Source organism: Camelus dromedarius, chromosome 31, assembly GCF_036321535.1.
Source record: "Camelus dromedarius isolate mCamDro1 chromosome 31, mCamDro1.pat, whole genome shotgun sequence".
Lineage (NCBI taxonomy): Eukaryota > Metazoa > Chordata > Mammalia > Artiodactyla > Camelidae > Camelus > Camelus dromedarius.
In genome coordinates, this window is record NC_087466.1 from 9,771,423 (window position 1) to 9,786,663 (window position 15,241).

Genomic DNA, 15,241 nt, shown 5'->3' on the forward strand with positions numbered 1-15,241 from the left:
AAGCTCTGTCATCATTTACTTCGAGATGGGACCAGTGAAGCATCTGAATGGTACTCATGGAAATTTCACAACATCCTTAGTCGGGGTTACTGGTTCTTAACTTAGAAGACTGAGGCTGGGGGAGAAGCTGCCAGCTCATCGGTGGTGGGGCCGGGTCTGCGTCTGCAGTCCTTGGAACGGCCCTGCGGTGAAGCCTGGCCCGGGGCTGGGCACACAGCAGACGCTTGGGAAATGGACAGCCACGGCCGGAGCGGCATGCGGAGTCGTGCCTTGGATGGGAAGCCGTGCACCGTTCCCTCTGGCTGCAGAGTAGCTTTATGCGTGTGCCAACACAATCAAAACAGATCCCTCCTGGAAACCACTAATCAAACCCCAAACAATAGTTGTTTTTCTCAAACTGGCTCCCTCCACCTCTGAGAGGTGGGGATTTTTGGCTGCGGAAGCCGCTGCCAGGCCCGGCGGGAGCTCGCTTGGACGCCGGCCGGGCTCCTGGGACTCAGCTCTGCCAATTCTTCTGTGCAGACAGTCACCCACCTGGCGTCCAGGATGCCTTCGTACTCAGACAGCTGCCTCATAAAGCCGGCGTTGGGGCGCGTGACACTGCGTTTCTCCTTCACATAGTTGTACGCCTTCTCCAGGGGCCAGCCGAACTCCTTCATGGCATAGGCTATGACCGTGGAGGCCGAGCGGCTCACGCCCATCTTACAGTGCACCAGGCACTTGGACCGGTTCCTCCTGCAGCGGCGGGGGCGGGGTGGGGGGAGAGCGCCAAACCTTACGCAACCGCAGTCTCTCAGGTCTGGAGCAACAGATTTTTTTTAAAAACCCTGAAGTTATCTTATTGCCCAAACCGTCCGAGGTCCTGGTGTTTATGCAGCAGGCGTCCATACACCCTCAAAAGGAAATAACTCCACTGCAAAATCAATTCTCACACAATGGGAAACTGAGATAAATCCATCCTGGCCTGGCCAAGTTTTGCAAGGAGAGCGCTCCCCAGTCAGGCCGCCTTAGGGACAAAGGGGGAGTCCCCCCACATGGCTGGGATAGGTCAGAAGACCAGAGCCCCCTTTTGGCGGGAAGCAACCGGGCAGAGGAAGGGGTAACCACAAAAGCTACTCAGCTGCTTTAGAGCAGATGGAGACAGGGAATGGGTTACTGAGGAAACGTGGGGTCAGTGAGCTGAAAGCCGCAGGGCCTTTGGGAGACAGAGGTCTTCGGAGCTGGCATGAGGACCGCGGTGGCAGCCGACTTAGCCACGAGTGAAGGGAGCCAAAGGAAATAGATGGGGCTGATCGACTTTTTGTAAAGAGGCGGTGGCGGCCCTGGCGGGGCTGCCTGACCAGGCACGACAAGGCCGGGAACAGCATTTCCCTAGATACTGCCTGCTCAAAAATGCAGGGGGGCCACCAGGCTGGAGGGCTGCACCTGTGAAACTTTATTTGTATGGAAGGTAGGCCGGCCAGCCTGCTGGTTTACATCAGAGGCAGCCCACCTGTGATGGGGAGAGCAGGCTCATTTCTTATACTCTGGGCTTAAAATTCATCCTCAAATTTCAGTGGGGTTTTTTTTTTTGTGGTTTTTTTTTGACTGCTAGAGTCCATCTCCCGGGAACCCAAGGGAACTCAGATTGGGTCCTACGTGGTGAAGCTCTGACCTAGACGGGTGCACAGCAGGAGTGGGGCTGTGTCTTTCTGGTCCTGACTTCAGTAAGACAGAGTTGTTCTGTGGGAGAGAATAAGGTAAGGACAGAAGATGGGTGACAGCCTCGGGGCGGTGGGGACTGCTGATGGTCTACCCCATTTTACACACACACAGAAGTCGCACCAACACTGGTGGAGGTGGGCCACAGCTCAGGGCAGCTGCCTGGGTAGATTTCTCCAGGGAAGCAGCCCCAAAGGTGCCCTGAGTCTCGTACGACCCACTCCCCCCTTCCCTGCGCTGGCTCAGTGACTCCCCGTGGGCAGAGCTCCTAAGTGTCCACTTGGTACAGGAGCCAGGCCTGGGCCAGTGCTGCCTATGAAACAGAGGGTCAGATGCATGACAGGTGGGTGAGAATGAGCTCACTCGGGACCCCCTGGAGATGGACGACCGGGCCCCTTCAGAGCCTGGGGGTCTGTGGTCTAAAACCAGAGGCCTATCAGAGCTCACAGGCCCCACCAGCCAGGAGGCAGCTGTGTCTGGGACCGCCATTAGTGTCTGCCCACCCTGTGCCTGCCAGTCTGCTTCTTCCTCAGCCTGGTTTCTTCGGCTTCTCTGCTCACTTACTTTGCTTTGTTGATAAAATGGTACGCCTCGTTCCAGTGGGCGAGGAGGTCTGTGGTCTCTTCATCGTAGACTCGGATGTTATGATAGGCAAATAAGCCAGGGAAAAAATTATCTATTTCTCTAGTGACATTTAAAATGTAGTCAACACTGCAATGAGAAAAAATAAAGAACAAATTTGGAGAATCAGAATGAGGACTGACCAAAAAAAGAACAAGAAACCTCACAGAGAAAACATTAAATACTAATAAAGGTTGTGTGTTTCTATGGTGGGACTTTTGTTTTTCCTTCGTTGTGGATTTTTTTTTTTTTTTTGGTATCTTCTAAATGCTTTCTATTTGATGAGAATATATAATATTTACAGTAAAAAACAAATTTCTGTATTAAAAACTTATAAAAAGAAAACTCACTCCAAAGCAATGCTAAGCCATGTTAATTCTGGGAAGTAGACATATGTGTTACTTAAACACATTTTTAAACTCTTAAAGTTTCAAAATTCTATGGGGATACAGAAGCTTTGGGAAAAAAACTATTATGGGGATACAGAAGCTTTGGGAAAAAAATTGAAAAAAAAAAAAAAAAAAACACCCAAAGTCTCCAATTTTAAATAGTTAAAAAGCTGAATATATCCGTCCATTGTTTATGTCCTTGGGAAGTGCCTTAAATCCTTCTTGAAGCAAGGGAGGCTATAAATAAATAAGCAGTTGGGAGGGTCTGCTAACCTAGCTAAACCCAGGTTCTATAGCTCTCTAAACTTAATACTTACATTCCAGGAAGACCAAAATAATTTCACGAGTTTGAAAACATCTCAAATAGATTTCACAAGAGAATACGTACAAATGCTTTGAAAAAAAAGAAAAACCTTTAAAATCATTTATTTATTCCCAGAAAGGTAGAAAGCAGAGACAGAATCACCCTACAACTTTAGATCACTTTCTGTTGAAAGAACGTATCTTAACCAGTAGTTCTAAAGATACATTTTCAGATTTGTTTAGTCTTGACTTTTAAATGCAGTAATTCAAAAAACGCCATCATGTCAGACCCACAGGATGGTGATTTTGTGGTTGTGTTGTTTTTAAAAAAAATGTCCAGACATCTGTTCTTGAAGGTCTAGGTTTAAACATTTTTCATTTCTGCTGCTGAGTATTTCTCAGACCAAGACAGGCATATGCTTCCAGCCAACACTGAGTATTGAGCTGCAAGATTCCCACCAGGCTCAAAAGTACAAGCTCAGATAGAACCAGGAGTGGTCCGGGGAGCAGGGCTGCTGAGTGGCCCACAGGGAAGTGTGTCCACACCGGGGCTCTCAGCATCTCACCTGGGCAGTGGGAGGGGGCTCATGGCTCCAGCTGCACCCAGGCTATCCTGTGCCATTTGAGGGTGGCTTAGAAACACTCTCTGTGACACCCACCATCCCAAACCCCAGTAAAATCTAAAACCCGTGAGTTATTCAGGAGGTGGCATTCTGAAGCACTCTGTTTAGCCATGCAAATCAGGCTGGCAGCCTGATCTGGAGACTGGGGTGGGGGTGGCCGGGCGGGCAGCACCAGGGCTCAGCCTCAACCCGACCCCGACGGCTGAGCTGAGGGTTTCTGAGCTGCCTGGAAGGACAAGGGAAGACAAGGGGAGCAGACTCACCCTGAGCCCTGCAGTTCCTCCAGATTGGATGCATTCCATTCAGAGCCCTGGGGGACAGATCACACAAACCCCCGTGAGTGTCACACGTCAGCTCAGAGCTGCTTGCGGGATATACAGTGTGCCCTGGCCCTGACAGGCGGGTATTTCACGGGCCCCTGGCCTCATAGGACAGAAAACTGAAAGAGGCCGTTATCCAAGCAGGTTCCTGAGGTGTTTGTGGCATCGTCAGCGGAACCGGGAAAAAGCCGGTCGGGGAAACTCTGCCCTCCTCTCACCGCTCTATTTCCTAAGACTCCAGCAGTGTCCTGTCACCAGAGGCAGCGACCTCTGAACTCCCACTCGGGACAGGGCGCTTCCACGTACAACTAACTAGAGTGGGACTCGACCTACCTCTTCTGGGAGGTATTTTGGCAATATTTAAAAAGTTCCCACCCTCTGACCTAGAAATTCCACTTTTGAAGAGCTACCCTAAGGAAACATCCAGAATTTTGTGCAAGGGTATTTACGATTATTTATAATAACAAAACAGCAGGAACAACCCAAAGGTCCGACCAGAAGAAATTAGCAACATAAGTGATGATGGGTCCATACGAGGGGGCCATCAAAACAAATCTTAGCTTTGGGGGATATTTAATGACATAGGGCAATATCATATCATGAAAAAGAATTTTTTAAAGCAGGACAAAAAACTGTCAACTAACAGGATGGTTCTTTCCTTTTCTTTCTCTTTCTTTTTTAAAGCAGCTATGAACACATTAAAATAAAAGAAAACCCCGAAGATAGAAAAATAAATGTCTCCCAAAGCGTTAACAGTGACTACCTCTAGATCTGTGAAATTGGAATGCTTTTAATTTTCTTCTTTAGACTTCTGTTTCCTAACTTTCCATAACACGTTTTAACTTCAAACTTTAAAAACAGTATTTGAAAAAACAAACCCTCCCTTTCTGAGCAGGGGAAAAACAACTCTCTGCTCTTAGGAAATCCAATCGACATAGAGTCACAAAAAGCAGAAGTCCCCTCTTGGAGTCTCCCTATAAACTTCCTTTCCCAAGAGGGTGGACCCCTCCGGAGGCAGGGGTGGCAGGGGCGGCAGGGGCCCCAGGGAGGTGGCGGTGCGTGGGCACTAGCTGGATTTTCGTACTGGAGGGAGAGGCTCAAACATAAAAATTCCTTTAGTATCTCTCATGGAAAAAGTGACATAAAGCATCAAACCACACCGAAAAAATAACAAAAGCTCCACTAAGGCTGTGAGCACCCTCTTGCCGTGATCACCACCTAGTGGAGAGACAGGCCGGAGGTGCCTTCCGTGCTGGGTCCACCAGGAGAAGCAGTCACCCTCCCAGAGAGAAGACGGGAGAGGGCCCAGGGGTGCCCGACAGCTTTCAAGACTGAGGCTTCAAATTCACACATCTATATACATTTAAATACCTATATATTAAATGTGCATATAGATGGATATACATAAATACATTATACAGACACTTATAAATATATAATATGCTTATCTATTATATATTTATAAATGTAATGTATTAAATATTTATCAAGACATACACACCTGGGGAATAGGTAATTACTTCCTACAGGCAGAAAACACAAACCGTTCACGCCCCCAGCAGCAAATACACTCCCTGAACTTTCCCAAGGAAGTGTGATTTCTGCTCTAAGGATGGTTACCATTTACGAGTGCTTACAGAAACAGCACTCGGTGCTTTAAACATGTATTAACTGATCCTCACACTCATCCCCTGACGGTTCAGGACGAAGGGAGAAAGGCCCAGAGACTCGCTCCCGGTGGCATGCTGGTCAGGCTGGGGAGGGGGCCCCGGCCGGGCGGGTCTGACTTTCATCACGGCATGCTGCCTGACTACCTGGAGTAACGTGCCTTCCCCTAGGGTCCCTCTGACTCTGAAAATTTGCCAGATGCCTTCTGTGGAGATCTACCAGGGATGGAGGTGAAGAGGGAGAACGCAGGACGCAGTAGCCGTATGAGCAGGGCCTGTTTGCTCCACGGGTTCTGGGAGCAGGGGTTGGGGAGGGGACAATGCTGCGTCTCAGGTGTTGGGGTTGAGTCTGCCTCCTCTCCTGGCCCAGGCACAATTCCGGGCTTAGGTGCAAGCATGCCCTTTAGTAACAGGGTTTTTTTTTTTAAGCCTGCGGACCATCTGGAGGGGGTTTCTGTGTTAGTGACTGAAGAAGGCAGAGGGTGGTGTACGTCTGAAGAAGGCGGCCAGCTGACTGTGCCAAAGAGCTTTCCAACCACTCCCCACGGCTCAGCCAGGAGCCGCAGCTCAAACATCTGGCTCAGAGCAAGCCCGTAGGCCACAGGCCAGAGAAAGGGGTCAGTAGGGGAGTTCCTGTAAAAGTCAGGACGGAGGCTCCAGTAACGTAAGTTTCTCCCCATCTATGACTTGCTGCAAACTCCAAACGAATCAAGATCTGATCTCCGTTCCCCAAACCAGACCCAGTTGTGCACTGCGCCTCTTACGAGATAGAGATGGTCGAAGATAAGGGAGGGCTTGTCCATCTGTCCCAAGATGAGGAGCATCTCGTTGTCTATGAATTCCTTGAACTCTTTCAAGTTACAGTTCATCTGTTTCTCTAATTCGTTACGGATCTGAGGAGCGGGAAATATTAGGAAAGGGGACTTGTTAAAGCAAACAGTTCCTCCAGAGAAGTCAAGTCACAACATGAACTGTGGCTGTTCTCAAAATAGGTATTTCATTGGGTTTTTTTCCCCTCCAGAGTAAGCACACATGCATCAGACACGCCAACACACACGCATGGGATGCAGGCTACTCTGCCTCAGGCTGAATCTGATCGGGGGACGTTTGTTATTTCAAAGAAGGAATCTGATTCTCATGGGATCTACTGCGCTGAAAGCATTGATGCTTTTACAGTGATCAAATCTATCACCATGAAAACCTAAAATCAGCCTCCTCTTGCTTTGGAAGGTATCACAATAGGATTTATTGTGTCTTTTAATTAATAAAAAGACTGTATATGACTTTTTAAAATGGTAATTTCGACCTCTTAGATCGACTTAGTTTAAGCCGTTATTATAATTCATTGAATTCCTGGGACAAAACGCAACAGAAAGAAAAAAAAGTGCTCGAGAGAAACATTAAAAGGAAGTTTCATCTTGTTTTAGGTTTCACAGTAGGATTTTTTTTTTCACTTGCACTAATTAATAAAAAGATTGTATATGACTTTTTAAAATGGCAATTTTGACCTCTTAGGTCTACCCAACTTCAGGTGAGCTCAGGGCGACAGGACACTGGGATGCCCGCGGCCTCTGGCCGGCCAAGCAGGGAAGAGCTCTCTTACTTCTTTGGAAGTCACGTTCTCCAGGTCCTGACTCATCATGATGCTCCGGAGCTTGGCTTTGATGAGGCGCTCGGTCCTTTCCCCTTCGGTCGGCCTGGAGAGAAAGCCCAATCAGGAAAGCGCAGAACCACGGAAGCCTGCGGCAGGCACCTACAGAAACACCAGCCGCTCCCGCGCTACATGGCACGTCGCTTGGGCGCGTTCTCAGTGAGAAGGGAAGAGGGACAGTGAAGTCCCCCAGGGGCCACCAGAGGGGCAAAGGGCGGTTGGGAAGCGCAGTCCCCGTGCAGGTCTGCAGGGCCTCAGGCTCTTGAGACAGGATTCTGGAACTGCCCTGTGACACCCCCACACCCCTGGGCCCTCCAGTCTCTGCTGAGGACCTCACTGCGTCCTTCTTACATGGAACCAAAATCTGTGTGTTTCCCTGCAACGTGTACACATCAGCCTGGTTCCGACCCTGGGGCCACACAGGCCAGGCTAATCCTTCCTCCACGTGACGCCCCTTCAAGTGTCCAAGGTCAGACGTCCTCTCCAACCCTCTGGTAATTTCTCGGAGGCCTCATACAATGTGACTTCCGGGCCCCTCTCATTAGGGTGGCTCCCCTCTGCCCACAGCCCTTTTACACGCAGTGTCCTAGAGGAACACGACGCCCTGGGGCAGGAGGGTCTTAACCAGGAGAGAAGGGCAGAGTCGCTTTTGCCTCCTGGCACTACACTTAGATGATCAGAGTGTGACCTCAGGCCACGTGAGGCTTGGCTGCCTCTGGGATGGCTGCCCTTGGCCTGTGCAGGTGTAGCTGTGTTCTGGGGTCCAAGGAACCAGACGTCGCATCCATCCTACCCTAAGAGTGGAGGAAGAGGCTTTGGAAACCAAGTCTTTGGCAACCTGAGGAGGAGGGGCCAGAGCACCATCTAAGAGCCGGGAAGGACACGGGCCACACGTTCCGTCGGGAATCTAACGGACGTCACTGGGCCACTCCCCAGAAATGCATTCACACTTGAATCTGTCTATGATTTTAAAGGGTGGGGGGTGATTATAGACCCTTCCCCCAGCGAGAGATACCCACGGGCTGCAGGTGAGGAGCCCATAGGAAATGCCAGTTTTGGAGAGGTGGACGACGTGGGGGCTGGGGGCTGGGGCACCGGGTGGGGTGGGGGACGAGGCGCCTGCCGGGACACCCGCACTCACTTGTCCACAAACAGCGCCGGGGAGTCAGGCCGTGTGGACTCCAGGTCCTGCATGGCGTTCCACTCATTGATGCAGCTCTGCTCGGAGCTGATGCAGCTCTCGTAGTAGGTGGCCCAGATGAGCGCCACACCCCCGGGGAAGTAGTTGTGCCTTCGTGCCACCTCGCAGGCCTTGTGGAGGACCTGCAGGGCAGACCTGGGGTGAGGGGGCAGAGGGTCAGGCCCGGGGACGCACGAGGAGAGCTGGGCTTCCCCCCTGGACAGAGGGCTCAACCCAGGGCGCGGGGGTGCAGTTCAGAAAGGCCTGGGGGCCAGAGTCGCTCTTACACGTGAGGTTACGTCGGGGAGACAGTGGGTCTCTGGGACACAGCCAGTGACCCCAAGAGCAGCGAGAACACCTGTCACCGTCCCCGACACACTTCCTAACTCTCCCAGCCAGGCCAGTTCCCAGGGCATTTCACGCCCACCGATGAACTCCAGAGCTGAGATGCACTCCCGGGCTGGTGGGTACCTTGGACATAGGAACCGCACTCTAGCCCAGAAGCGGGAAGGAGAGAGTCCTCAACACGCAGCGGAGCTACCTGGCTGCGTTCTCAGGAACTTCATGTCTAGCCCCCTCCCATCACGGTCCTAACAGCTTTGGTGCTTACATTTTCTAAGGAAATCAGCTCTAGAAACTCATTTTAATACTGGAACTAACGAAAGAAAAGGTTTGGAAAGGCAGAGTGGGGCAGAAAAAACAATATAGAAAACATACATGGTAACAGTCAATTATCCTTTTCTCACTTCTTTTTACAAAAAATACAGGCTGAGCAATTCTCAGGGAAAGGGGTGACTCGGGTGTCACCGAAGGGTGGGCGAGTGGGGCCCTGGATGGAGGGAGCTTTCAGAGAACAGCTCACCAGGGGTGTAAAAACCGCGGTGACCCACACCACTTTCCCCAAAGGCCCACATCTGTCCTATCTCTAGGCCGGTGGACGGAAGAAACTGGAGCTGAATATTTACTAAATTTAGTTCTGGTTCTGAAGTTTTAAGAAAAACACATGGGCTTGTTTTTAACGTGCCTGTAGAGAAAGAGATAACACATTATTCAGGGACACAGAGAAACATCTGGGGCACCCAGAAACTGATGAGTTCATGATTTCCCCCCCAAGTGATCCTGGATCGACTGCAGGAACAGAAGAGGCAAAAACAAAGCTATAGTGTTAACCTGTGGCCCATGGGAGAATTCGGCATTACTTTCACTGTCCTGGAGAAAGGAGGACTTACTCTGAAACACTGGGCAGACTCCTTCTCATCAGACGCCACTAGCTTTCTCCCGAGTCTTTTCTAGATTATTCAAGAGGGACTGTTGTGTTGAGTCTGCTGCAGGAGTGGTCAGCGCAGCCCTCCAAGGACCAGGGCGCTCTAAGACGTGTGTCAGGGTGGGGGAAGGTCTGGAAGCTGACTGACTTCACCCGCAGCTGCCTCACCCCCACACAGGTATCCAGGGAGGCCCTACCCTACCCGGGCCCCTGCGCCCTGCACCATGTATCCCACAGCCTGGCACCTGCCCCTCCGTACATGTGACTTCACTCGTGTGTTTGTGGCCACCTCCCTCCACCGACTTTAAACCTCATGAGGACAAGAATTATGTCCGTTTTATGCCTCCCCAGATGCTTCATGGAGCAAACCGAGCGCCTGCTGTGTGCCTGGGACAAGGAGGAAGTGAATTTATGTCCAAATGCCATTCTGTCAGCAGGACTGGACATACCACCCAATCAAAAGCTGGCCAAAGGACCTGAACAGACATTTCTCCAAAGAAGATATACAAATGGCCAATAAGCACATGAAAAGGTGCTGAAGGTTAATTAGTTGGGGAAATAAAACCATGAGATACCACTTGACACCCATCAGGATGTTTTTTCCTGAAAAACAAAAAACAAAAACAAAAACCCACAGAATAGTAAGTGTTGACTAGGATGTGGAGAAACTGGAACCCCTGTGTCTTCCTGGTGGGAATGTAAAATGGGGCAGCTGCTGTGGAAAACGGTTTGACGGTTCCTCAAAAAGTTAAACAGAATTACCATCTGATGGAGGAATTCCACCTGTAGGTATAGACTCCAAAAGAACTGAAAGCAGGGGACTCAAACAGATTTTGTTCTCCAACGTTTCACAGAGTTCTACTCACAGCTGCCGAAAGGCGGAAAAAACACAAATGTTCATCAAGAGATGAATGGACGAACAAAAGTAGTACGCCCGTGTAGTGAATTATCATTCAGCTTTAAAAGAAATGAAGTCCTACAGCGTGGAGGAAGCCTGAAAGCAGGATGCTACGTGAAAGAAGCCAGACGGAAAAGAACAAATACTGTGTGATTCCCACTTAGACGAGGTACCTAGAACAGGCCAATTCATACAGAGGGAGCAGAACAAAGGTGACCAGGGGCCTGGGGGAGAGGCAATGGAGAGTTATTTTTTTTAACGAGTACAGGGTTTCTGTCCAGACTGACGAAAAAGTTCTGGAAATGGACAGTGGTGGTGGACACAACACTGAATGTACTTTTAACATCACTGAAACGTACGTTTAAAAATGCTTAAAGCGGTAAATTTCACATTATGTATATTTTGCCATGCACACAAAACAAACATATCTAAATGTGCTTCTAAGTAGAAGGGGGGTTTTTCTATTTGTGTGGTCAGCTAGCAACATACTTCTCGGGAGTCAGGAGTCCCTAAAACCACACTTACCACATGGCCTGGACAGACACGGGCTTGAAGACGTGCATCCTTCCTGCTGTGCTGACGCTGAATCCACTGAGAATGAAAAACAAAAGACAGCGATGTGGTGAGAAGCCAGACCTTCTGACCACATCACTGCCAGACAGTGGGGGCAGACCCACCGTGGACACTCTGAGGACAAGTGTGTCTCACGCTGTCTGATGAGGGACTACAGGCCACAAAAAAAAAAAAAAAAAAAAGATAGGTTTTCAAACCCAGAAGACTTGTTTTTAACCCAGCAATGCAAAGTCAGCCAAAAACTGAAACCCCAGCAAAGGATGCGAGGCAACATCAGCACTGGACACTGTCAGCCTGAGACCGTCCCACCCACTTCCGGCCCCATCAACTCCATCTGTGTTTTTTATAGTTATGTTAAAAATACATTAATGGAAGACAAAAAAGTTCAAAAAGAAAAATATAACCACAGTCCCACGTCTTTAGTAAATCAAATTATTTTCCCCTCCTGGGTCTATCCACAAGGCAAACTGCTGGAACCTCACGTAGAGATAATTTCCTACCTGGCTTCTTTCCGCTCACAACAGTACCTGCGTGATCCCCCCTGGGAAGTGAACACCTGTGGAACCCGGACGGCCCGCTGGCCCTGGTCTGGCTGCCCAGGCCCAGCAGGAGGGCTCCCCCTCTATAGCCCTTAGGGACCCTGAGCTCCTGCTGGGCCACAGTCATCATTTCCTGTGTTGTCACTTGAGGGACCGGCCCCTGGAGGGCACAGAGCGAAGACCCCTCTAACTAACCCAGACAAATGCGTGAACGTCTGCTTCCTGCTGCTCTTGAACTTCGTAAGGTAGCAGAGGTCCCGTAAAATGTCTGCGCTGACACTGCATAACCCAAACTCCCTCCTATCATATCCCAGAGGTACCCTTCCTGTCGTGGCTCCTGGGAGGGCAGTGTGGTTTCTCCTGATGTGATAAACAAGCCACACACGTGATTCTGCTGTTAATGATCATCCAATGATGCCCAAACCAACTTGTGTTTCAAAGCCGACAGCGAAAGAAGCCTTTGAGGAGATCTCCTTACCCATCTCCGTCGAGGTGGATTTTTGTATCACTCCACAGTCGGAGAACCATCCCGATGGTACAGCTTTTGCTACACGGGAGGAAAGAGGAGAGTTAGGGGGCCACCTGCCCACACGTGACCTCCCTGTCCTTGGTCTCTGTCCAGCCTGTCCAGCTCATGGGGGAACCACCACTGGCCTGGGTCCGGCTGCCTAGGTGTGTGTCTCTGGGAGAAGCTCGAAGGCTATCTGTAGGGACCGCTCGACATTAAATTCCAGAAGATGTGGGTCAGTATGGTCCCACTACAGGGAGTTACCTGTGACCTCCGCGTGGAGACAGTCACATGGTCCTCTGACCCCCACCATCCTGGTGTGGACGCAGCTCCACTAACACCAGGTCCCCGCTGCGGTTCTCGGACACCGGGAGCAACCGGTTGACCACATGCCCGCACTGTAGGGGGGTGAAGTGCTGACGGCTGGCACACCCCTGGCACGGGGCCAGACGCACCCCAGGCAGCGGTGGCCACCCCCAGCCTCCCATCCTGGGGTGACGGGGGAGGGGAGACTGCCAACACCACGACTGGAGCTCACTTCTGCACCTCTGTCTCTGGACCTTCCATGCAGCTGCTATTTTAAAGACTAGCTTAACCTGCTTTTGTTTCATGCATCCTCACAGTGAAATGATACCAGCCTGGTGCCACGGGAAAACACAGAGGGAAAGAAAGTGCTTTATCAGAGGGTCTCCTCGGATCACAATGAAAACTGCTCAGGCATTTGAAAAAGTCTGCTTGTGAGAAACAGCTGTCACTGCCAAGGCCAGCTCCAACGACCTCAGGGATCCTGAGCCGCCATCTCTGCTACCACCTAACAGCCCCCAGGGAGCCCAGGTTACCCACGTGCGGCTGTGCGCACCGGCGGCTCTGGAGCGCACAGAACCCACTCTTCCTCCAGAGCAGCCACGGGGGAGCTTCCCCACCCTCTGCTTCTCCATCTGTATGGAAGGTCGTTTCAAGCCCTTTGGGTCAAACCAAGCTAAGCCTGTTGCGTTGGGCAGATTGTCAGGTCCCACCCTGCAGTCCTACCCATTCTTGATGGGCTAATTATATTTCCTTTGTAGAGCTGCAAAATCAAATGTGCACTGAGGCTCAGAGCTGCTGGGGTTACCTGGCTGTGTCGTGCTGGCGAGAGGCGAGGAGGGGGCCCCTCAGAGCCCAAGACTGACGTGCAGAAAGCCCAGGGAAGGGGGTTCCCTGGGAAAGTGTGGGCAGACCTGGGAACTTCCAGCACCAAGGACCCCCGCCAGGGACTGAGAATGAGGACAGAAAACAGCACTGAGACCTACAAGGAGCACAGACTGGGAGCCGGAGGCCCAGGCCGCGGGCAGAGATGAAACTGTCCTTCTGAAACCAGGGCGGCACCTAAACCCCCGTTTAGCGCAGAGACGGGGAAGAGTCCAGTGAGCCACACGCAGGGGGCAGAAGCCCATGGGAGAAAGACTTCCGCTCAGGGTCTCCACCCAGAGTCAAGAGCACAGACCCTATGCGACTTAACCGCTCTGCCAATTCTGACTGATGGTAGAATTTCTACAACGAAGGAGGGCCTGTGGGTTTACAGAAGTGGGAGGCAGGGATGGGACACGTGGTCAGGAGGACTGGGTCTTTTCAGGGGAGGAATGACCTCAAAGGATAAAGCGGGAGGGGAAGAAAGCAGTCCCATGTTGCCGGGGTCAGCACAGCACAGACAGAGAAGCCAGCAGGGCCTGCGTCGGGGCCAGAGGTGCGGGCAGGAGACAGTCCTGTCCTTCATGGGCTGCAAAACACTAACAAGTGGAGGACATGCTCCCAGCACCCAGGGTGTCCCCGAACCTGAACCAAAAAGCCCCTTGACCCACCTCCCCAAACACAGGAGACCGGCACTGGCTTTGGGGTTGGCGCCCACACTCGGACCATGGCTTGGGCTGGGACAGTGGAGGGGACACTGGCCTGAGAGAAGAGCATGCAGAGGAGGCGAGGGGACCCAGGGAGAGGGGAGGTGTTGAGAACCAAAGCTGGGTGCCTGGGGGTGGCAAAGGCGGGTGAGGAGGGGCACACAGGCCCGTGTACTCCAGCTGGTCAAGAATGACCTTGGAGCGTGTGTGCGGGTCCAACGGTTCATCCATGACCTCCAGACTGTGAGCCCGGAGGGAGCAGAGGCCAGGTCTCTCCCACGGATGTGGCCCCCCATACCCGGCACACAGGAAGTGCAGACACACGCACATACGGCAAAGCTGCGAGTAGCCCAGTGAACAAGTGGGTGAAGGAGGCGGCTGCAGCAGGGTGGTGATTGGGAGAGGAATCAGTGGTCTATACCACAGGTCTACAATAAAAGCCCGATTCTGAGTCCCGGCTCTGCTACCAGGAAGGACAGCCTTCGTATAACCACTCCAACATCCTGGGCTTCTGAGTCCTCATTTGTACAGTGCAAGTTAGGGCCGCCAACCCCATGGCGGGAGGAAGGGTCAAGCGAGATGTTTATAAAGATCGGGTTCATTGCACTGTGCTCTCCGACAGAAGCCAGAGAGTTGACGGGGAAGAGGGTCAGCCTTCCACGAGGCTGAGTCGAAGGGCACATCCTGCAGGGAGGCAGATCTCAGCTCAGGGCCAGTAAGTACGACTGGGATGGATCACACACATCGAGGCCGGTCCCTGCCCCGGTAGGACTTCAGAAAGCCGGGCTAAGCATTCGGAGAACAAACATAACCGCAGAGCTGTGGAGTGCCAAATGCCTCTGCCTCACAACCAGACAGACGGAGCTCTGGCCGTTTCTGAGAGCACCTGCCTGAGGCACCCCAACCCACAGCACGGAGCCCCCTGGTCTCCCAGGGGCCCTTCAGAGCTCACCTCCCAAGGCATGTCCTGGCTACATGTTCTTCCCGACCCAGACTTCCGCACCAGTCGAAGGCCACACGTGCCAGCTCGCACTTACCTCCCCAAGCGTGCAGCAGAAAATCTGCTCAGAATGCTCTTACGGACGGGGAAGGAGTGCATAGAAGAAACGCCCTCCCTTTCAGGTCATTTA

The 15,241-nt window shown here is 51.7% G+C and overlaps 1 protein-coding gene across 3 annotated transcripts in view; it reads right to left on the reverse strand.

The window, feature by feature from the left end:
• SSH1 (slingshot protein phosphatase 1) overlaps window positions 1-15,241 on the reverse strand; it is a 61,417-nt gene that overhangs the window by 14,251 nt on the left and 31,925 nt on the right. For all 3 annotated transcript variants that reach the window (XM_064481133.1, XM_031442912.2, XM_064481134.1), the window contains 8 exons: window positions 12,208-12,276; window positions 11,143-11,208; window positions 8,417-8,611; window positions 7,228-7,321; window positions 6,389-6,517; window positions 3,901-3,947; window positions 2,266-2,412; window positions 535-735 (listed from right to left, as the gene is read on the reverse strand). In XM_064481133.1, the coding sequence (XP_064337203.1) occupies window positions 535-735; window positions 2,266-2,412; window positions 3,901-3,947; window positions 6,389-6,517; window positions 7,228-7,321; window positions 8,417-8,611; window positions 11,143-11,208; window positions 12,208-12,276 (948 nt within the window). The remainder of the gene's footprint in view (window positions 1-534; window positions 736-2,265; window positions 2,413-3,900; window positions 3,948-6,388; window positions 6,518-7,227; window positions 7,322-8,416; window positions 8,612-11,142; window positions 11,209-12,207; window positions 12,277-15,241) is intronic.